Source organism: Musca domestica, unplaced genomic scaffold (assembly GCF_030504385.1).
Source record: "Musca domestica strain aabys unplaced genomic scaffold, Musca_domestica.polishedcontigs.V.1.1 1, whole genome shotgun sequence".
Lineage (NCBI taxonomy): Eukaryota > Metazoa > Arthropoda > Insecta > Diptera > Muscidae > Musca > Musca domestica.
In genome coordinates this window covers 36,215,494-36,240,837 of record NW_026712114.1, presented here as the reverse complement: position 1 = coordinate 36,240,837, position 25,344 = coordinate 36,215,494, and the positions used below count along the sequence as shown (strand labels likewise).

The window sequence follows — 25,344 nt, the reverse complement described above, 5'->3', positions numbered from 1 at the left end:
AGAGATCGGTTCAGATTTTTATATAGCTTCATTCGATTTTACGGTTATTACCCACAATATATGTAATATTAGCCCACACTGAATAGTTTTTTATACCCTCCACCATACTATGGAGGGTATATAAATTTTGTCATTCCGTTTGTAACTCCTCGAAATACTCATGCCAGACCCAACAAAGTATATATATTCTTGATCAGCGTAATATTCTAAGACGAATTAGCCATGTCCGTCTGTCTGTCTGTCTGTCTGTTGTAATCACGCTATCTTTCGAACAAAATAAAGTTAGACGGCTAAAATTTTGCACATATGTATATTTTGCCAGTAGGCAGGTTAAGTTCGTAAATGGGCCATGTAGGTCCAAGTTATCATGTAGCCCCCATATAACGGTGCCTCCCGATATTCGGTATTTTGACGATTTTAACGACATTATTCACCGGAATTGTTTCAAATTTAGCATTTGAAGTTCGTAATAGATACTACAGCCTAAGACAGAAAATTATCTGTGCAGGTCCACGTCTTCATATAGCCCCCATATAACGGTACACCCCGATATTCGGTATTTTGATGATTTTAGCGACATTATTTAACGGAATCGTTCCAAATTTGGTATTTGAAGTTCGTAATAGATACTTCAGCCCATGCCAGAAAATTGTCTGTGCAGGTCCAGGTCTTCGTACAGCCCCCATATGACGGTACCCCCTATATTCGGTATTTTGATGATGTTAGATACATTATAAACAGATTTTTCTTCAAGTTTCGCATTTAAATATTGTAACAACTTATGACTAAACTTGCCTATGCAGGTCCACGTCGTCGTATAAACATTCGGTATTTTTAAGATTTTAACAACATTTTTAACGTTTTTTTTTTTTTTGGAAATTGCCAAATTTGTACCAAATAGTGGAAGGTATTAAAAGTTCTTACTTACTGCTTTTTTACTTGTTATCATATTCAACCGAAATTTTCCATTTGATGAAATTAGGTCCGGTCCAATAAATATTTCTTAATATAATCCTTATCGAAGTCATTTCATGCATTATACAGCAATGTTGGTATGACAACATAAACTTTTTTACAAATAGTGGTGTAGGGTATCATATAGTCGCCCCTCCCCCACTTTTGACCTTTCCTTATTGGTTTTCTCATGGTTGGTCGACTTTAGTCCGTCCGCCTAAGACCGATGAATTCAGATTTTGAAGAATCTTAAGTGTTAATACGAATGGCTTTTTGCGGTTATCTCTCGATTATATAGTCTTGGCCAATGCATAGCATATTCAACACAATATTAATATCACTCATACGTATATGTTACTGACTCCACCTCTATGGCGTATGATAAACATTATCACTCATACTACACACAGTTTTACACATATGAGTGTAACTCCTAAAATAACTTGATTTCAAGAAAAAAAATGTTTAAGTAAATTAATTTTAAAGCAATTTAATAAATTTAAATATCTATTTTTATATTACACTTCCCTTAGCAATACATATTTCTCTAAATACCTCTTAAATTCTAGCTGTACAACAACACAATTTAATTGTGTGCATAACTGTGTGGGTGTATTCGGGTTTTTCGATTACATTTTCAATTTTCCATTTTGTTTTGTGGTTGCTGCCTTATCGAGATTACATAATTCGTTTTCTCTCCTGTTTTATTATTTATTTAAAGTTAATTATACTTTTCAACTTCCGTTTGACATTTTGGTGTGACATAAATTATCATAAAGTTCAGTCGTTCTTTCGTTTTTTGCTAATGACATGGCAAGGACCTTTATTTGTTGCCTGCCAGCTTGTCTGCCTGTTGAACGCAGTAACACCAAGTTGGCCATTTATGACAAATGTCGTTGTCGCTCTCTCACTCTCCCCTTCATTGGCATTCCAAGGAAAGTTACAGTAACTCATCTGTCTTTTTCCTCTTCTTTCCCATTTTCATTAGAACTTTCACACTTTTAATTAGCCATTTGATAGAGGAAACAAAATGCCAACTTTCATTACAAATGTTATCTTTTTCAAAATGGAAAGTTTTTTTTTTTTGTGAAAGGAAAGAACAGCGTTTTCAGTTGGCTTGTTGTTTGTCTGTTTTTTTGTTACATTTTTATGAATACTTTATGAAATAATGTGTAAAACTTTCGTGTGTGTTTGTGTATAATGTTGCCTGTTCTACTTCCATTCTTTCTTTCCATTCAAAAAGCTAGGTTGTGTAGCTGTTTAACATTTTCCACCTGCCAGGTCGATGTTTAGCTGTTTTCTTTGTAATTTTTCTTTTCATCGTTTTTATTAGACAATTAAGGCGCTTCTTTTCAGCTGGCTAAATGGTGTCGGCTTTAAACGAAAATTATCTCATTACGCTCTGAATTGGGCTTGGGCACCGGCGGCTGACGTTGAAAGGCATAAACGTTGACAATTAATTGTGCCAAGAAAATAAAGAAAAATAAAACAATGAGTGTTAAATATAAAAATATATCGCGCCACATTACAATGCGAGTGGTGGCTATTGGTGTCAAGATTAGCGAAGCCAACTATTTGTAGACCACCACCACGAAAAAATTTCTTCTTCCTCCTCTTTTGGCTATTTTTCTTCTCTCCGTTGCCTGTGTTATCGATTTGAGAGTGGGAAAGTGGAATACAGACGATAGTACAAAAAAATTTCCCAGGAAGTAAATTAGATTTGCAGGATTTCTTTGTATTGCATATCCTTTAGTGCGTTGGCGGGTGTTGTTGAGCCAGGCGCCACAGGGTAGCTGTCACTGTGGCTGACAAGGATGATTGTTATTAATGCAACCGCAACATTGTGTAGCGTTTTTCTATTCCTCTTCTTCTTTTTCGACACTTGCCGTTGAAGTCTTGGCCAACTGGCAAACACCCACTGTGTTGGAAGTCAGTTACACTTGAAGTTAAATCTTTTCTCTTCTCTCTCTCTCTCACTCTCTCTCTCTCTCTCCCTTCCACTTTCTTGTTTGTTATACGTAAGCTGGAGTTCACTGCAGTGATATTCCCATATATATTTGAAGTGGATTAATGGCAATTGTAACTCGGAATCCCTTTGGGCTCTCTGGCACTTTAATTCTATGGCAACAGCTATGGGATGCCAATGGTTGGTTTTGTCTTCCTTTTATTATTCGATTTCTTCCAGCTGTTTCCGCCTTCACTTACTTAAAATTGTCATATTTATTATTGTGGTACTGGGCATCATGGTCGTCGCTCTGCTCTTTTTAATGCGTTTATCCTTTTTGGAATTGTGTGCCACTTATTTGTCTCCCTCGTCTTCTCCTTTTGCTTTTTTTCGTACCTTAATAAATGCCTTTATTTTGTAACTATTTTGCTCATAGTTGCTGTTGTTACTGTTCTTGTAGTTGTCAAAGCTAATGTTCTATCATTACATCGTTCATGCTTGGCTTGTCCTTTGGAAATGTTTATGACTTTGTAACAACTGGAGTTGCAGCTCTTCATTTTTATTGTTATTATTTTATAATTCCTGGTATTTGTTTCTTTTTTTTTTTTTTTTTTTTTTGCTTTTCTTCAAACTCTGTTTGCTTGTGGTTACGTTTTGTAGTTCCGTTTTTTTGGATATGTGTCACATGCATGCATGTACTCACGCACACACTTACTCACGTATGTTGGCTATAAGCTGTAGCATCTGAAAGAGAAAAGGGATAAATGTAAGTACCTGGTATTAAGTGCAGGGATTATTAAAGTAATTGAAGTGCATTTAGATAATAAAAAAACAGAATATATTGAGATAAAGAATATCCTTACAGAAGACCAATTACAGAAGACCATTTCGAAATCAAAATCTAATATATGGAATGAATCATCTATCATTCAAATCTCTGTTTAATTGTCAATACAGAATTTTGAACCAACAATCTAAAAACTGCTGTTCGACATGGAATTTAGTTATATATATTTAGTTTAGACCCAACAAAGTATATATATTCTTAATCAGCGTAAAATGCTAAGATGATTTAGCCCTGTCGGTGCGTCCGTATATCCGTCTGTTGTAATCACGCTACAATCAAAACGATAGGAAGCTTAAATTTTGCACAGATCTGTATTTTGTCTGCAGGCTGGTAAAGTTCGAAGATAGGCTATATCGGTGCACGATATCGTATAGCCCCTATATAACGGCACCTTTCCATATTCGGTATTTTGATGATTTTAGCCACGTTCTTCAACGGAATCGGAGTTCTTTGTGAGTACTTTACCCCCAGACATAGATTTGTCTATATAAGTCCACAATATCCTATATCCCCCCATACAGGGTAAGATGAAAAAAAACTGCAACCAGCTTCAGACTGCTGTAATTTTTATCCACTCGTCAATTATTCCATGGACAGCTCATTATATTGTTTATAAGCGTACAAAATTTTTGGTGAGAATTTTACAGAAAAAAAAGGTTAATCGTGACGGAATTCAAGTGTGATAATGTGATTTCTTTATATTTGGCTGGAAAACCAAAAGTGGCTATCGTTAGGGCACTCCAGCATTTAAATTTGAATAAATATTTTGTGTTTCGTGCAGGGTTGCCCATATTCGACGGACTCATCTGGCAACGCCATAACTTTTGACAGAGATGTCACATCGCTTAATGACATACCGCGGTTGAAGCGTCAGTCCAAGCAGATTTTTACCATGAACCAATACACGCCACGCGAGCGCTCTGAAATAGTTGAAATTTACAAGAAGTCAATTGTGAAAACTCAACGTGCTTTTAAAACATTAAAAAATGTGAGAAGTGCGCCTCCTAAGTCTGGTAAGGCTCTTTCTAATCCGAAGAGGCCATATAAAAGTCGAGCAAGGCGATCGGCCGAGAATATCGTTGCCGTACGAGCCAGTGTTGAGAGGTCCCCAAGAACATCCCAAAAACGCCGATCTCAGCAGTTGGGTATGGCTCGGTCCACTTTACAACGGATTATTCGCATTGATTTGCATTTGTTCCCGTACAAAATTCAATTAACGCAAAGAATGTTGCCTGCGGACAAGCCTCGTCGATTGGAATGGGCCCAAAAGGCCCAAAGGTCCGTCGAATATGGGCAACCCTGTACCAGCGCTCGTTACCATGATACTAGTAGCGTAGCCTGACGTCAAGGAAGTGGACGGAAGAAAAATGCAACATCAGCAGAAATGGTTCGAAAAGTAAAGAAGCGACTTTATCAAAAAAACGCGTCGCAGTGGCAGAAAAATTTCTCGTGAGCTGAACATTTCGTAATATTCCATTCGACAAATATTGAAAAATGAGCTCGGGGTAAAGCCATTTAAATACCAAAAAGATGCAAGAACCAACACCGCATCGAAAATATAATAGACTCTAAAAAGCTAAACAGTTGCTTCGCTTGGCCGAAAGTGGTGAACTGTCGAATTTGGCTTCCTCCGATGAGAAAACATTCGTTGTCAAGCAGTTTGTAAGCAAACAAAGAGGTCAGCGCCTTCGGTTGGCCACCAGAACTCAAGCGCCGGCCATGGTGATGGTGTGGGCCGCCATAACAGCCGATGGTCGCTCTCCGCTCGTATTAATCGACCGTGGCATCAGAATAAATGCCGGATATTATCGCGAAAATATTTTGGAGGGTGTATTAAAGCCTTGGGCACGCAAACATTTTGGCCGCAGACCTTGGACATTCCAACCGGACTCAGCACTTTCGCACTTAACACGCGCAACCCAAGAATGGTTACAAAATGAGGTTCCTTGCTTCATTTCCAGCGCACAATGGCCACAAAAATCTCCGGATACCAATCCGTTGAACTATTATGTCTGGACTATTTTGGAAAGCAAGGTTGACACTGAAAAATACCAAAGTGTCTATCACCTCAAGCAAGCGCTTCGCCGGGAATGGGCCAAAATACCGTGTAGCAACATTCGGGCAGAATGTGACGGTTTCAGTGGCCGTTTTAAGGCCATGTTCATGCCAAAAATGACAAATACGAACAAATACAGATGACCTGTCTTTAGAAAACCTCCAAATGGTCTTCGGCCTATTGATCTCATAAAACCTTCATTCCATATATACACCTTCTGCCTGTGGACCTTTAAAAGATATTCGGAATATTCCATTTCATTAAAAGGACTACTCTCTCTAGTAGAAGTTCAATGACTTTTTAATGCTCTGTGAGCCATACATTAAAAAGTATTGCAAATTTCATGTAGCTTTACTTGTCCTAAAAATCCATTCTTAACAAATTTCTTTTAATGGATCAATTTTCTTTATAATGAGACTTTTACTAATTTTTAACTCTTTACCATAAAAAATATATCAATATGCGGTTTGTATTTTAATACTCTTCAACTCTTTGCTTTCATTGCAAATTATTTTTCTTTTGAAAGGAAGAAAGTTCCACAAGTGCTTCCTTTGCAAGGAATTCTTGAAAAGACACGGAAACACTTCTTTCGACTTCACGAGCTCACACACCCATCCCACACTCATTTAATGAATGCAGTTGGCAAAGTTTGAATTAAATAAACGAATTGCATTCCGAGTACAATATATATTTTAATAATCCCCAACAAAATGAGAAAAGAAAAACAACACTTTTCACATCAAAAAAAAACCCTTCCAACCCCATAGGCAAACCAACAGCTTAAACTTTTAATGCATTTTTCGCCGTGGTGAAACGCTTTTTAAATCCTCTTGTCTTCGTTTGTTTTTTCTTTTTTTCGCGCTTCAAACTTTAACTCAGAAATTAACGGGGAAGTGGGAGCAACGGCATGGTAGCAAAAAGAAACCAGTAAAGAAAGTCCTAAAGTCGGGCGGGCCGATTTTATGATACCCTACACCACTTTGCTAATTTAGTTGAGCTCCACTTAATAATTAAAAGTTTTTATGGGAGAATTCAATCATACACGCTATGATTATAATTATAATTTAAAATTCAAAGGACTAAATATGCCGAAGCATTTGTATCTTTTAAATTCGGACTTGTATTGCCAATTTGGTGCGAAATTAATTTGAAATCGGATAAAAATATATATGGAAACTATATCCAAATCTGAACCGATCTTGATAAAATTTGGCAAAGATATTTCTGAGCTGTATTTGATATATTTCCCTGAATATCGTTGTTACGGAGTGCGTATTACGGCTGTGGGTAACAAATACAACAAATCGGATGAACAATATATATGGGAGCTATAACTATATCTGAACCGATCTTCACCAAATTTGGCACACTACCTTCTAGACTAAATTCGGTCGTATGTGCCAAATTCCATCCCATTTGGACAAATATTAGACGTTTGGTGCACAATAAATGGTAAATCGGACGAAGTAATATATGGGAGCTATATCCAAATCTGAACCGATCTCGATAAAATTTAGCAAAGGTATTTCTGAGCTGCATTTGATATATTTCCCCAAATATTGTTGTTACAGAGTGCATATTACGGCTGCGGAGGACAAAAATAACAAATCGGATGAACAATATATATGGGAGCTATAGCTATATCTGAACCGATTTCGATAAAATTTGGCATACTTATTTTCAGGCCTAATTTGGTTGTATGTGCAAAATTCCATACTATTCGGGCTGATATTACACGTTTGGTGCACAATAAAAGGCAAATCGGACGAAGATATATATGGGAGCTATATCTAAATTTTTACCGATTATCTCCAATTTCAATAGGGTTCGTCCTTGGGCCAAACAAATGATTTGTGCAAAATTTCATCTGGATAGGGCAATAAATGCGAACTGTACTTTGTTTACAAAAATACATGGACAGACGGACAGACGGACAGACGGACGGACGGACGGACGGACGGACGGACAGACGGACGGACGGACGGACATGCATAAATCGACTCAGAATGTGATTCTATCAAAAGGAACTATGGGTCTATCTCGTTTCCTTTTGCCTGTTACAAACAAATGCACAAAGACATAATACCCTGACCACCTAGTGGTGTAGGGTATAAAAAATAGAGGAAGTTGTAAGCTGAGGCAAACAAAAGAAGCTGGTACGAAACACCCAAAGTTTTATTTCACATGCCGCCAACAACACACTTGCACACTTTCCGACAATTCCAAAAATAACACACACACACACCCACACAACTTTGCAAGGAAATGAAAAACAACTTTTGGCATAAATACTCCCATGGAGGGAATTTCCCTGGAGTTTGTTGGCGGTAGGGGAGGGGGTAATGCTATATGACTGAGTGTCCCTCTTAAAGTACTTTTTGTGTCTCACAAGTATACTGGGTATATTGGTGTGTATGGGTATTTGGTGACAGCTTATCGATGTGTGTGTGTGTACTCTCATACCGGAATGCTTGTGACAGCAGTACAAGCGGCATTTACTTAAACACACACCGATTCAGCTCGCATGCTTCTCAAAAAAGTAGAAGCAATGAGGAACGCATCGTTGTATTTTGCTTTTACTCCCTGAAATCGCAAAACAACTTTTCTACTTAAAAATGTTGTGAAGTGTGAATATGAGTGCTGCTACATTCTGCTGTCGCTGTTCTTTGTTTTTGTTTTTCTTGTTGCATGAACAACATTTTGTTTTGTTCAATTGGACAGAAATGAAGAAGCAGCAGCAGCAGCAGCTGAAAAAAGCGTAAAAAGCTTTGCTCGAGGGCCATTGCAGTTAGCATTTGTACACTAAATATGGCAAACAACAAAATCACCAGCTTGTCGAGCAGCTTCATCATCAGGCGTAACGGCAACAACAACAACAACAAAACTCTAAAAAGGAAAAATTCCAAAAACAAACTTCAAGAGTTACAAATATGGATGTGAAGTGAACTGTGAACTGGATTTTGTTAAACGGGATATTTTGTGAGAGGTGTTTTTTCTTCTATTTATTATTTTCCAGGACGAGAAGTAGTGGAACACTTTTTGTCATCTACAAGCTACACCGTTTACAGGATGTATTGTTTGTTCTACTTTTAGTTCTTGATGTATTTCAAAATATAAATGTTTTACACAATCGTAGAAAATCGGAAAGAGTAAGAGGGAACAGAAAATTTCCGTTCCTATTCAGTGCAAACGAAAAATACTTAGTCCAGAAACACCAACTGCACCAAAGATGTTTCTAGTTTAACAAAAGGATTTTTTTCACAATGATAGGCTTTTTCAAAATGATGGATTTTTATATCCTACAAAACTATGTGTTGGGGGTTTTATAAGTTTGATTGGGCCAAAAATTATTTAACACCTCGAAATAATGTTTTCCGACATATGAAACTATATATGGATCATCCTATCTCGCCGAGCGGAGTCGATCTAGCTATGTATGTCCGCCCGTCAGTCTGTCTATGTTAATTTGTAATCGCAAATCCTCACGAAATTAAAAATGGACATAGGGTTAGGGTCAGAAGTGAACCCTATTGTTTTTGGAAATGATTGCAAAATATTGAAATGGCTTGAACATTTTCTTGATTTTGGCCACAATTATGAACAAATCGACGCGGAAATTTGCATGGAGTTAGAGTTCATGGCAGGGCAGAAGCTAACCAATTTGAATGGCCATCGGACAATATTTAGCCGGTAAAATAAACCATACATTTTATTTAAAAAAATACGAAAATGTTTACTAAACCGCAAATATTTTTAATCCCGGCCATATCACAAAGACATTAAAAAGCCACTTCTGACCTTTACTGTGATGCTAATAGCCAAAATATCGGATATGTAGCAAAATAGGTACAATATATAAGTACAACCAGTAAAGAAATTCTTAAAGTCGGGCGGGCCGACTTTATGATACCCTACACCACTTTGCTAATTTAGTAGAGCTCCGCATAACAATTAAATGTTTTTATGGGAGACTTTAATCATACACGCTATCATTATAATTGTAATTTAAAGTTCAAAGGACTAAATATGCCGAAGCATTTTTAACTTTTAAATTCGCACTTGTATTGCCCATTTGGTGCACAATTAATTTGAAATCAGATAAAGATATATATGGGAGCTATATCCAAATCGGAACCGATCTCGATAAAATTTGGCAAAGATATTTCTGAGCTGTATTTGATATATTTCCCTGAAAATCGTTGTTACGGAGTGCATATTACGGCTGTGGGTAACAAATATAACAAATCGGATGAACAGTATATATGGGAGCTATAGCTATATCTGAACCGATCTTCACCAAATTTGACATACTAGCTTCTAGACTCAATTCGGTCGTAAGTGCCAAATTTCATCCAATTTGGGCAAATATTAGAAGTTTGGTGTACAATCAAAGGTAAATCGGACGAAGTTATATATGGGAGCTATATCCAAATCTGAACCGATCTCGATAAAATTAAGCAAATGTATTTCTGAGATGTATTTGATATATTTCCCCAAATATTGTTGTTACAGAGTGCATATTACGGCTGCGGAGGACAAAAATAACAAATCGGATGAACAATATATATGGGAGCTATAGCTATATCTGAACCGATTTCGATCAAATTTGGCATACTTAATTCCCGGTCTAATCTGATCGTACGTGCAAAATTCAATACTATTCGGACTGATATTACACGTTTGGTGCACAATAAAAGGCAAATCGGACGAAAATATATATGGGAGCTATATCTTAATTCTGACCGATTATCTCCAATTTCAATTTCAATTTCAATTTCAATATCTCCAAACAAATGATTTGTGCAAAATTTCATCTGGATAGGGCAATAAATGCGAACTGTATTTTGTTTACAAAAATACATAGACAGACGGACGGACGGACATGCATAAATCGACTCAGAATGTGATTCTATGCAGATCATCAAAAGGAACTATGGGTCTATCTTGTTTCCTTTTGCCTGTTACAAACAAATGCACAAGACATAATACCCTGACCACCTTGTGGTGTAGGGTATAAATAGATTCCATGTAAGATGAAAACTATATCCTTGGGCCAAAAAAAATTGCTATGCTTCCAGAAATTTAATTACAACCAGTAAGGAAAGACAAAAGTCAGGAGGTGCCGACTTTGTCAAATTTAGCGTCCCTGATGTATTATTTACATCAAATTAAAGGGAAACATATGTGGGAGGTGCATTTAAATCTTAACCCGTCATGCATATGGAATGTACAGCTATACAGGTCCATAATTTTTAATTTTTTTTTTTTAACTTTATTGAATGAAAGCAAAAAATGTCAGAAATTGCATCAATTTTCAGAATAAGTTTAAATTTGTCTGAATTGGTCACCTTTGACACGAATTATGGCCTTCAAACGGCCAATGAAACCGTCGGCGAAACGCTTGCTTGTGGTGGTGATCGACACTTTGGTATTTTTTGTTCCAACCTTGCATTCCAAGATACTCCAGATACAATAGTCCAACGGATTGGTAAACGGAAATTTTGATGGCCATTGTGCGCTGGAAATGAAGCGAGTAACTGGACAACGATGTTTTCTCATCGGAGAAAACCAAATTCGACAGTTCATCACTTTCGGCCAAGCGAAGCAACTCTTCAGCTCTTTTGAGCCTATTTTCTTTCTGTTGCGGTGTAAGCTCTTGCACTTTTTGGAATTACAATGGCTTTACCCCGAACTCATTTTTCAGTATTTGCCGAATGGAACATTGCGATATGTTCAGCTCACGAGCCATTTTTCGGCCACTGCGACGCGGGTTTCGATCAAGTCAAGTTACTATATGTAGCGGACCGTATTCCACTCCATCTAGTACTGATAAAAATATTGGTATGCGCAGCATTTAAAGAAAATCGAACAATTATTTCCAATTTTATTTGTGCAATCGAAATTTTGAACTTTTGTGGAAGGGTAGAGATCACATTCGATTAACAAAGTTACTGAGACATACCAAGTTTGAAAAGAATCGTTGACTTGATTTCCAAGTTGTGAGAGATATAAATCTTATACCTTGGTGGGGGAGGTGTCACAAGGGGTGGGCTGATATTTACTGTCTTTACACCAGATCTTGCGCTGATAAAAATATGCCAAGTTAACGAGGAATCAGATGTTAATTTTTTTATATTTATTTATATTTTACATATAATTAATGCAAATTTTGATCCCTTGTTTTGGAGGTACCGGAAAGAATGGCCCAATATATCTCATCTTTGCATCAGATATTTTGTTAATAAAAATATTGAGAGATATGAAGAGAATCGATTGCTTATTTCGCCTTTCTTGAAAGATATAATTATTCAACATTTTGACCAGTTTTGTGGGAGCTACTTGATGAAGTGGACAGATATTGTCCATTTTCGCACTTGACCTAGCACAGATACGACTATTGGGATTTCCAAAGTTTGGACAAAATTGAATGATCCTTTCTTGTTCTATACGACAAAATTTTCTTTGAAAATGTTGACCTTTTGTGTGGGGAGTACCATAAGGAGTGGGCCGATATTGTCCATTTCCGAACTTGATCTAAGTTTGGATCCAATCAGAAACTCCTTTCGTGAGTTATCGTCCGCACCAGCTAACCAGAGAGACGGACGGACGGACAACCCTAGACCGACTCCAAATATCCTGAAAAGGATTTGGTCCAAAGAGACCCGTTATTTCGATGAGACACGTTTTGGCAAATAATACAGGGTTGCCCATATTCGACGGACCAATCTGGCAACGCCATAACTTTTGACAGAGATGTCACAACGCTTAATGACATACCGCGTTTGAAGCGTCAGTCCAAGCAGATTTTTACCATGAACCAATACAAGCCACGCGAGCGCTCTGAAATAGTTGAAATTTACATTCAACAGAAGAAGTCAATTGTGAAAAATCAAAGTGCTTTTAAAACATTAAAAAAATGTGAGAAGTGCACCTTCTAAGAACACCATTAAGCGTTTATACGAAAAATTTTCGACTGGTAAGGCTCTTTCTAATCCGAAGATGCCATATACAAGTCGACTAAGGCGATCGGCCGAGAATATCGCTGCCGTACGAGCCCGTGTTGAGATGTCCCCAAGAACATCCCAAAAACGCCGTTCTCAGCAGTTGGGCATGGTTCGGTCCACTTTACAACGGATTATTCGCATTAATTTGCATTTGTTCCCGTACAAAATTCAATTGACGCAAAGAATGTTGCCTGCGGACAAGCCTCGTCGATTGGAATGGGCTCAAAGGGCCCAAAGGTCCTTCGAATATGGGCAACCCTGTATACAGCCTCTGTAGCCATATGGCTGAGGGTATAATTGTTTGAACACAGTTCGGCATATGGCTGAAAAGGGAGCAATCTCTTACCCAAATACCAAATTTAGTAGTATTTTCAAAATAACCTCCAAATCTAACAGCGATCCTTCAGATTTAAAGCAGCATCCGCTCACGCAGTAACAAATTTAGTACCATTTAGTACTTTTCGTACGTTTGCTAAACGTCATTCCAAACTCAAACTTAAATTGTACCGAATTTAGTACCATTTAGTACAGTTGTTACACTTACATTTTACCCCAGTTGGAGTCTGGACAAAACTTAATATGCACTGCAGATATACGTCAGATTCAGGGAATATTAAAGACGAATAATTAATTTTTTACACCCTACGACATCCTGTGGTAATGGTATATACACTTGTTTGTAATAGACAAAAGGAAACGAGATAAACCTACTTTTGGTAATCAGCATAAAATCACATTCTAAGTCGCTTTAAATTTCTATTTTCATACTCGACACCACACTATGGTGCAGGGTATTATATCTTTGTGCATTTCTTTGTAACAGGCAATAGAAAACGAGAGAGACCCATAGTACCTTTTGATGATCTTCATAGAATCACATTCTGAATCGATTTATGCATGTCCCCCCGTCTATCCGTCCGACTGTCTTTCCATATACATATATAGTGGGTAGAGAACATACCTGCCAAAATGATCAAAAATAAGTCCATGCTTTATATTTTTTCTGTTCAGATGTATTTTGATCATGTACAATATATTTTATATGTTTTTTTAAGAATTGAATAACTTTTTAAATTTTTTGCTTTGTTTTCAACATTTCAGTTGAATCTCATGATGAAGGATGTACAAATTTTGCATTCCTTATCGTAAACCCCCAAGAAATTACAAAGAAATGGTGTACGCCTTGATTATGGCTTAGCATTTTACACTCCATTTCCCACGTACACTTACTTACTATCTCCTAACGATTTCATTCTTGCATCTATGACATCTGGGCATTCGAAGATTATCATTAGGAGACAACAGCCAAAGATTCAGAGAGTTTTGCTTTGCAGTTCGTTAGTTGGTATTTGAACTACTCTGGGCTCTTATGGGATTTTATTTATGTGCGAAGTTTGTCTTGAAAGCAATGCAGGCGGGGATCCCAACCTAGTTGTGTCTCAGGTTGTGCTGTTGTTGAAATTCCTTCGTTGCAAACTGCTGGCCGCATATGAGCAACGAGTGAGTGCATTAATAAGACTAGGGGTGCGGGGGAACAAAAATAAAAAGTTTCTACATCATTGTCACTATTAACGCTGCAAATATTTTCAAGATGAATTTTTTTGCTTGAATGGTAGGTGTGTTAGCGTATGTGTGTGTGTGCGTGCATACGTATAAGTTTGTTAAGAGTGTCGTTTTCCACGTCACTTACGTTCTAGTTTAGTAACAGATTTTTAAGCTGAACATCGCCTCGTTTTATTTGACATGCTGCAGTGTTCTATTCATTCCCCTGGCGGATAGGGTTTTGTAAGGAAAATAGGAAGTTTTTTTCTCCTGCTTTCAGATTTCAGGAAATATTTAGACAAATTATCAGTATATTTCCTGGGATTTACTGTTTCCTTCCGTTCCGTTTTCTGAACTTCGTTAGCGAAGTAAGAGCAACAACCCAAAGTCTTTAGAGACCTGCCAGTTGTTGGGATTTTATTTTATCCTTTACATTTTTATATCTTCTTCGCTACGTTATCGCTGTGTTGCTGCCTGTGAATTGTGGTAATAAATTAATTACATGTTTCTCATACGTTTACCCCGCCTTCCTTATGAATTTTGAGACAATTTAATCACATACTTAAAAATTAGGGATGGCTATAGGAAACTTGTGGGATCCAGGGTAAGGAGATTGAGGAGGGTTTCGCTGCTAAATCAAAAGTAACAAATTATAAAATAAGTCATAAAATATACGGCAAATTAAATTTGTAATACGGTTTGTAACACCTGAAAATTTTTCGAACCCCCATCTTACAGTCACTCCTACTTATCGGTATTTCAGAGGTTTCTGCTCCAATATCCTACCAAATCGGCTATAATTTTAGATTCACTCTTCTCAAAAAATATTAAATAAAGGTGCTATATTTTACATAAAATATACAAGGCCTTACTAATTTTGGCCATTTTGAAGGTTTCGGTGCCAACATCCATTGAGTATGTGCATCGAGCAGATTCAAAAAATTTGTCAAACAATCACGGTTCAAATCATAGATTAAAAAAGGTTTCGGGGAAATTTTGAGGTTTTAAAGAAGATTTTTAAAAGGACGTCCGAAAAAAAAATCGTCGATTTTTTAGAATATTTTGGAAAACCTTCTGACAAAAATCGTAGAATGTTTTGACAATACTTTAAAATAATTATTAATCAAAAATCACAGAATCTCTAAGAACCATTGTTGATGGACATTTTGACCAAAAATCCTTGATTTCTAAGATGGTCTATAATATGGCATTTGAAGAATATTTTGAAGGATTTCGTGGGTTTTTCATAATATTTCGAAACCGGAATATTGTAGGGATTTTGAGGATAGCAGATTGGTTAACTGTAGGGCAAGTAATTTTTCTGGTCTTAAAAATACTTGACATTCTTTCCCTAGCCAAGAACCATGAAATTTTTCAAATATTTTCAATGGTGGAAGAGAGAAGAAAAGGATAGTCTGATAAAAATCGTTGAGTTACTAACCATACTTTGAAGGATTTTTTGATTAAAATTCCTGGAATATAATGAAAAATGTTTAAAAGAAAAAAGTCTTAGAAATTTTTAAAAATATTTTCAAGAGCGCCTTAACCCAAACTAGAATATTTTGAAGGACGTCCGGACCATAAATGGTACATTCCTTCAAGAATTTTTGAGTACATTTTTCAATGAGTTTTTGCAAATAGTTCTAGTTTTTATAAGATAATTGGAATTAACTCTAGTTTAGTAAAACTCTCGGAGAGGGTGACCCGGATGCCTAGATATTTGACCCAAAAAATGGACAGTATATGTATCAATTGAAAACCAATCAAAACACCTATTGATGTAGCATTTTGGAAGGGATATAGTGTCAGCTATAATTTAGTATTAATTTTGTGGACTAAAAAAATGGAGGCTTTTTCGACTTTTGGAGGATTTTGTAAAAATAAAATACAAAAAATCGATAATTTAGACTCCCGAACTCCCGAATCGTTTCAAATAACCACATTATGCGACTTTTTGTTGATATATTTTAGCTTTGATATGATGCCTATATTACCAATATCGGTTTAGTAGATCCTGATCTAACCCGGGTCTTGAACGCTGTCTTTTGGATCAAATAACCGGGAATCCGGGTCCGTCCCCAAAAAAAATCCTTCCCGAAATGAGGGTACAAATACATACCACTGGAAACAATTTAAAAAAATTGAGAGTTTTTTACTAAGGACTTTCGATTTATAAGGACTATCGTAGGTCTTCATGCTCAAAACTTCATGCTTTCAATGAATAGCAAATTTAATGTTATTTAAAATATGTAGAGTTTTTTTTTTCAGAAAGTAAAAATTGAGTTAGTAAAGACTTCCTGATAAAAATTTTGGATTTTGAGGTAATTTTTGAATGCTATTTTGGCAAAGTATCCTATATTTTATAAGAAGTAAGTAAAAAAGCTGTGAGGTCAGACGGGCCGAACTTTGAACGAAGTTGGCAATTTTCAAAAACATAAATTGTGTTTAAAATTCGTTAAAATCTTAAAAATCTTAAAATACGGAAAAAATCGGTGAATAATGTCCATAAATTCATCAATATTTCGAATATCGGGAGGTATCGTTACATGGGTGCTATACGAGGACGTGGACCTGCATCGAAAATTTTCTGTCATAGTCTGTAATATCTATTACGAACTTCAAATGCCAAATTTGAAATAATTCCGGTGAATAATGCCGCTAAAATTTAATTTTATCAACTTACTTCATTTCATTCGGAAGCTATAGTGGTTTCCACAGACGGATAGACGGACGGATATTGATAAATCGACATAGAATTTTATGCTGATCAAGAATATATATACTTTGTTGGGTCAAAAATGTATACTTCGAGGTATTACAAACGGAATGACAAACTTAATACACTCTCCATACTATGGTGGAGAGTACAAAATTGTAAGGACTTTAAGCTTAAAATTCTTGGATCTTCAACCACAACAAGGTATACAAACAACAATTGCCTTTTTTCTTCTTCAAGAACTGGTTTGGACATCCTTCTTTCAAAGAATCTGGAAACTGATGCCATTAAAGAATTCCAATAAATTGTGGATTTTTATAAAACTTTTTTTTTGTTTGGCAATTTCCTACGAAATAATTGTGAATTTTATACTAATATTAATAGTCCTTGTAAATAAAACAAACCTTCAATTATACATAGTATATACAAACGTATATTAATTCTTACAGGCTGGGATAAATATATGTCGACAAGGCAATTAATAATTTTTCACTTGTTTCACCCTTGCATATAACCAAATTAAGGTACAATGCTTTAAATACAGTAACCCAAATTAAAAAAAAATAAAAAACTTGGACACTTGGATTTTTGCTTCTAAGATTTGGCCATTTTTAAATTTTTTTCCTGCTTTTTCAGACCTGATTTATATTTATAGGCTTAGCCTCTAAATGTAAATATTTCTTAGTCTAAAAATTATTCCAAAAATACTAAGTTCAATTTTTTCACATTTAACTTGTTCTTTTTTTCAAATTCAAATTCGTGATATTGAAAAAATATGAAAAAACTCCAAAAATTTCATTCAACGTGAGTTTTTTTAATTCCCTCCAAAAAAATTTTTTATCAAAACTGTTATCCCTATTTGGAATCCCTATCAGCCACAAGTAGTTTCTTATTATAACGCGAAGCAGACTTGTGAAGAGTCTCCAGTTTCACGCACACACCAACCAACCAGCCAGTCAGCCTTTTGGCGGTTTTGACAAAATAAAATTTAATTACATTCATAGTTTCGATGATAATGAGGTCTTTTAATTGTTCGCTCTTATGTTTAGCATTTGATGCTCTTCTGCGTGAGTATGTGTATGTGGCATGCAAATTAGAAAGAACTTGTTGGAGGGGAAATGAACTAATTTAAGACAGAGAGAGAGAGAGAGAGAGAGAGAGAGAGAGAGATAATTTAAAATATAGAAAACTGCAAATTGTAAACGTCAATTAAACAAATTTCCATTTTTATATCTTTTCAGGTAAGTAAAATTGAAATTTGAAAGATATTTTTACTGTAAGTATGGAAGAAAAACCCCGGATTGCAAATGAAGCTGAATGCAGAAAACATTAAATTTTGCCATGTGTTTTTAAGAAGTTTTCTAGTTAAGAATTGGCATATTCTTAAGTGAAGAGAATTTCAAAAAATTTGGAAGAAATGGAAATTTTTCCCCTCTATTTTTGGTTACTTTGCGATGTAAACATTCAAAACTCCTTCTTTTTTATAGCCTCCACCATAGTATGGAGGGTCATTCCGTTTTTAAGTATATATATTCTTGATCAGCATAAAATTGTATGTCTATTTAGCGATGTCCGTCCGTCTGTGGAAACCACTCTAGCTTTCTAACGAAATGAAGTAGGTTAATAAAATTTTACTCAAATGTATATTATGTCTGCAGGACTTTTGATACTGAAAATGGGCCATGTAGGTCCACGTTTTGGTATAGCCCCCATATAATAGTACCTCCCTATATTCGGTATATTTATGATAGCGATATTATTTACCGGAATTGTTTCAAATATGGTATTTAAAGTTCGTAATGGATGCTACAGCCTATCACAGGTGATTGCCTGTGCAGGTCCACGTCTTCGTATAGCCCTCATATAACGGTACCTCCCGGTATTCGGTATTTTAATGAATTTAGCTACAATATTCACCGGAATCGTTTCAAATGTGGCATTTGAAGTTTGAAATGGATAGTACAGCCTAAGACAGAAAATTGTCTGTGCAGGTCCACGTCTTCGTATAGCCCCCATATAACAGTACCTTCTTTTATACGGTATTTTGATGATTTTAGCGACATTATTCACCGAAATTTTTTCCAATTTGGTATTAGAAGTTCGTAATGGATACTACAGGCTACGACAGAAAATTGTCTGTGCAGGACTACGTCTTCGTATAGCCCCCATATAACGGTACTTCCCGATATTCAGTATTTTGATGATTTTAGCGACATTATTCAACGAAAATGTTCCAAATTTGGTATTTGAAGTTTATAACGGGTAGTGCAGCCTAAGACAGAAAATTGTCTGTGCAGGTCCACGTCTTCGTATAGCCATATAAAGGTACCTCCCAATATTTGGTATTTTGCTTATTTTAGAGGTATTATTCACCGGAATCACTTCAAATTTGGTGTTTGAAGTTCGTAATAGATACTATAGCCTTTGACAGAAATTTGTTTGTACAGTTCCTCGTCTTCGTATAGCCCCAATATAAAGCTGATTTTAGCTACATTATTCACCGGAGTGGTTTAAAATTTCTTATTTAGAGTTCGTAATGGGAACTGCAGTCTATGAAAGAAAATGTTCTATACAGGTCCAGGTCTTCGTATAGGTCACAGTAGGTCAGTACCTCCCTACATTCGGTATTTTGACGATTTTAGGTACAACATTCAATTAAAAAATATCAATTTGAAGTTTCTTATAACCTGTGACAGAAAATTGTCTATGCAGGTTCAGGTCTTCGTATAACCCTGATATAACGGCACCTTCCTATATCCGGATTTTTCAAATATCGCATTTCAATATTATAATGACAGAAGTTGTCTATTCAGGTCCATAGACCTTTATACAGTCGTATAGACCTTTATACAGTGTTGCCCATATTCGACGGACCCATCTGGCAACGCCATAACTTTTGACAGAGATGTCACATCGCTTAATGACATACCGCGTTTGAAGCGTCAGTCCAAGCAGATTTTTACCATGAACCAATACACGCCACGCGAGCGCTCTGAAATTGTTGAAATTTACATTCAACAGAAGAAGTCAATTCGACTGGTAAGGCTCTTTCTAATCCGAAGAGGCCATATAAAAGTCGACCAAGGCGATCGACCGAGAATATCGCTGCCGTACGAGCCAGTGTAGGAGGTCCCCAAGAACATCCCAAAAACGCCGTTCTCAGCAGTTGGTCATGGCTCGGTCCACTTTACAACGGATTATTCGCATTGATTTGCATTTGTTCCCGTACAAAATTCAATTGACGCAAAGAATGTTGCCTGCGGACAAGCCTCGTCGATTGACGAGCAATTTTGGAACAAAATTATCATGTACGATGAAGCCCATTTCACATTGAATGGGACCGTAAATAAGCAAAATTGCCATTTTTACGCCACTGAAAATCCTCAGGAGATTCAAGAAGTGCCTTTTCATGACGAAAAAGTCACAGTTTGGTGCGGCGTTAGTGCGAAAACGGTCATTGGGCCGTTTTTCTTCCAAAATGAAAATGGCCATGCTGTTACCATCAATCAGGAGCGTTATCGCGACATGATGACTAATTTTGTGATGCCAATTATTCGTCGAAAGCGTATGAGGCAGTTCTGGTTTCAACAAGACGGCGCTCCACCGCACACAAGTCGCATAACAATCGATTTTCTGAAGAATTTGTTTCCGGGCCGTTTGATGTCGAAAAGTGGTGATTTGGACTGGCCACCGCGTTCGCCCGATTTGACGCCGCCTGACTTTTTCTTGTGGGGATATTTGAAGTCAAAGGTTTACGTTAACAAGCCAAGGACCGTAGAAGAGCTCAAGAACAACATTCGTGAAGAAATAGCCGCTATTCCGGCCGAAATGTTGGCAAAAACGATGGAAAATGCAGCAAAAAGGGCACAATACGTCATCAACGCCAGAGGCGGCCATTTGAGAGACATCATATTCAAAAATTGATGTAAACAAATCTACTTGGAACAAATTAAATGATTAACATTGCCAACCGCCAAATTTTTATTTTTTTCTTTGATTAAAAAAAAAAATAAGTCCGTCGAATATGGGCAACCCTGTATAACGGCTACAGCCGGTATTTTTTTTTTTTTGAAAATTACCAAATTTGTTCCAAATGGTGGTCTTTTCCTGTAATTATTGAAAAAAAATTGCATTATTCGCATAGTATGTAAATAAATAATTTATATTATTTTAACCTTAAGATCAATTCATAGATTTCTATTTATTTAATAATTACTATTTCTAATTTAAGGCAATGTAGTCTATCCTTCTAATTAAATGTAAACCATTACTCACATTGTTCATCACCACCGACCAGGAATGAAAATAATTCCATTTCCCATTAATTTCCTATTTCAAAAATGCATATTTCTAACCGAATCATTTGAATTATTCGAATTCAATAAACCTATCATCAGTAACTACACATTTCTACGTGTTTCCGGATTTTGTGTATGTGTGTGTGTATCGATTCACATGTCATTAATTATGAAGCCTGTTTGTGACCAATATATTTAGGTTTTGATTTAACCAATTTTGTGTGTTTGGCCATATTTATGGCTATGGCTATGGCGAGAATGATGATGCTAATGCCATTGGTAGACGCCATTGTAATTGATGTTATGCCTTTTAATTAAGCACATTTTGCATAGTAGAAATATAATTAATCTAAACATGGTTGACATGAAATTCAACTATTTTTGTTGCCGACTTCATTTCCATAAATATGCAAATACACCAATACCAATCATACATGCATACATACATAAACATACCGATGTATCTAATTAAATGTAAATTAGTTTATTTACCACAAATCCTTCACATAATAATTATGATAGGAAATTATGCATATGACCACAACGGAAATAGTCGAAATAGCTATGATTGGTGTAAATGCAGGAGAAGAGTAAAAGGTCAAGTAAAAGTATCTGTTGTATTCACAGTATTGTCCTCAAAAATTGTAAATCTTCAAGTTTCGTTTTCTAATTTTCGATTGTTAGCGGTTAAAAATAAAGTATTAATTATTTGATCATTCCTTTTGGACTTGAAGCCTATATTTTCCAGCAAACTATGTTTGCTTGAAAAACATTTCATGTAATGCATAAAAACGTTTTTGGTTTTTGACCGGAAAATTGTCCTATAATTACTCCCACCGTCGTGCTAAAGATATTTTAAACAAGTAAAATAGTATCAGTCAGTTTTGCCAACATATGAACAGGGTGAGTTGAAAAACCTTCATTTTTTTCAGACTGCTGTCATTTCTAAGTCACTAGTCCGACAGCTGTAAAGATTATTCTAGTTACAGCTCATTATAATGTTTACAAGCGTAGAAAAGCATTTTGATAAGAATTTTCCAGAAATAAAGTTATTCATGATGGTTCAAGCGTAATAGTGTGATTTCTTTATATTTGACTGCAAAACCACAAGTGGCTATCGTTAGAGCACTCCAACATTTAAATGTGAATAAATCTTTGTGTCTCGTACCATCGCTCGTTTCCGGGTAACTGGTAGCCCGACATCAAGGAAGTGGACGGATGACAGCCACAGCAACATCAGCAGAAATGGTTCAAAAAGTAAAGATGTACTTGATCGAACATATCGCAAATATTCCATTCGGCAAATATTGAAAAATGAGCCATTAAAATTCCTATAAGTGCAAGAACCTACGTCGCAACAGAAAGAATATAGACTGAAAAGGCCTAAAGAGTTGGTTCGCTTGGCCGAAAGTGGTGAACTGCCGAATTTGGTTTTCTCCGACGAGAAAAAATTCGTTGTGTGTACTTGCCAAAGAGGTCAGCTGAAAATGTGCACATTCGGGTGGCCACCAGAACTCAAGCGCTGGCCATGGTGATCGTGTGGGCCGCCATAACAGCCGATGGTCGCTCTCCGCTCGCATTAATCGACCGTTGCATCAGAATAAATGTCGAATCTTATTGCAAAAATCTTCCAGAGGGTGTATTAAAGCCTTGTGCACGCAAACATTTTGGTCGCAGACCTTGAACATTCCAACAGGACTCAGCACCATCGCACTCAGCACGCGCCACCCAAGAATGGTTACAAAATGAGTTTCCTCGCTTCATTTCCAGCGCAAAATGGCCACCAAAATCTCCGGATACCAATCCGTTGGACTATTGTGTCTGGAGTATTTTGGAAAGCAAGATTGGCACTAAAAAATAACAAAATGTCGATTACCTCAAGCAAGCGCTTCGCCAGGTATGGGCCAAATACCGCCGGTCAACATTCGAGCAGCGTGTGACGGTTTCCTTGGCCGTTTGATGGACATAATTCGTGCCAAAGGCGACCAATTCGAACAAATCTAAACTAGTTCTAAAAATTGATGATATTTTCGACATATTTTGCTGTCATTCGTGAAATTAAAAAAATTAAAAATGTTGGCGTTTGACTTTGTTGCAGTTTTTTATCTCACCCTGTATATCCATTTTTATGCGAAATCACAAATTGCGATTAGTTACATATTCATATCAAATTTGTTGTTAAGAGAAATATTTAGATATAGCAAGTTGTAAAGAATCGCCGACTTTTTTTCACAAGTTATGACAGATATAAGTATTGAAAATTGTGACCCTTTGTGGATGAGGTACCAGAAGGGGTTAGCAGATATATATGATCTTGCATTAGCAAAAATATTTAGGTGTTTGGAGGTTGAAGAGAGTTGGATGCTTATTCCGCTTTCTTTAAGCGTTTTGTTTTTCAAAAATCTTGAACCCTATAAGGGGGATGTACCAGAAGAAATATTCCTATCTTTACCATGTTTATAACAGATCTTGTGTTGATGGAAATATAAAGATGTACCAAGTGTTAATGGAAATGGATGTTAATTTCGCGTTTTATGAGCTTTTGGATACTCAAAATTTTGTCCCTTTGTGGAGGAGGTACTACAATAAATGGACCGATATATCTCATTTTCACACCAGACCTTGTGTTAATAAAAATATTGTAATGTGTGTAATATGAAGAGAATCGGATTTTATGGTCGTTTTGGTTTTTCAAAACTTTGAACTCGATCTAAGTTTGAAAATAATATAACTATGTACCAAGTATGGATCAAATCGGATACTTCCTTCGAAAGTTGTCGTGCGCACCAGGCAGAGAGACGGATGGACGGACATTGCTAGATCGACTCCGAATATCCTGAAACGGATTTGGTCCACAGAGACCTAGGATTTAAAACCGTTATTTTGATGAGGCGCGTTTTGGCAGTATCAAATGATATAAAGGGTGAGATACAAAACTGCAACAAAGTCAAACGCCATAATTTTTAATTTTTTTAATTTTATTGAAATAAAGCAAAAAAAATTGGAAATAGCATTAAATTTTAGAATAAGTTTAGATTTGTTCGAATTAGTCACCGTCGCTGCCTGAATGTTGCTCTGCGGTATTTTGACTCATTTTCGGCGAAGCGCTTGCTTGAGGTGATCGACACTTTGGTATTTTTAAGTGCCAACCTTGCTTTCCAAAATACTCCAGACACAATAGTCCAACGGATTGGTATCCGGAGATTTTGCTGGCCCTTGTGCACAGGAAATGAACCCACGAACCTCATTTTATAACCGTTCTTAGGTGGCGCGTACTGAGTCCTTTTGGAATGTCCAAAGTCTGCGGCCAAAATGTTTACGTGCCCAAGATTTTACTACACCCTCCAGAATATTTTTGCGATAATATTCGGCATTTATTCGGATGTCACGGTCAATTAATACGAGCGGAGAGCGACCATCAGCTGTTATGGCGGCCCACACTATCACCATGGCCGGCGTTTGAGTTCTGGTTTCCAACGGAAGATGCACAATTTCAGCTGACCTCTTTGGCAAGGAAATACGATCATTTTGTTTGTTTACAAACTGCTGGACAACAAGTGTTTTCACATCGCAGGAAACCAAATTCGGCAGTTTACCACTTTCGGCCAAGCGAAGCAATTCTTTAGCTCTTTTGAGCCTATTTTCTTTCTTTGTGGCAGTAAGTTCTTGTACTTTTTGGAATTCCAATTACTTTACCCCGAACTCATTTTTCAATATTTGCCAAATGGAATATTGCGATATGTTCAGCTCACGAGCCATTTTTCGACCACTGCGACCTGGGTTTCGATCAAGTCTCTTTTTTGAACCATTTTTTTTTTCGAACCAATTCTGCAGATGTTGCTGTTTTCTTTCTTCCACTTCCTTGACGTCGGGCTACGCTACCAGTATCACGGTAACGAGCGATGGTACGAGACATTACAGATTTATTCACATTTAAATGCTGGAGTGTTCTAACGATAGCCACTTGTGATTTTCAAGCCAA

General features: G+C 36.6%; 2 protein-coding genes across 13 annotated transcripts in view; one reads left to right on the top strand and one right to left on the bottom strand.

Annotated features, from left to right (window-relative positions):
* The window catches only part of LOC101894270 (tropomodulin), a 359,112-nt gene that overhangs the window by 188,680 nt on the left and 145,088 nt on the right, over positions 1 to 25,344 (top strand). The window lies entirely within an intron of this gene.
* LOC101893987 (uncharacterized) overlaps positions 1,510 to 25,344 on the bottom strand; it is a 61,664-nt gene continuing 37,829 nt past the window's right edge. Inside the window, exon 2 of the mRNA XM_005183749.4 lies at positions 1,510 to 3,643. Coding sequence (XP_005183806.1) covers positions 2,331 to 2,480 — 150 coding nt within the window. The 5' untranslated portion in view covers positions 2,481 to 3,643 and the 3' untranslated portion in view covers positions 1,510 to 2,330. The remainder of the gene's footprint in view (positions 3,644 to 25,344) is intronic.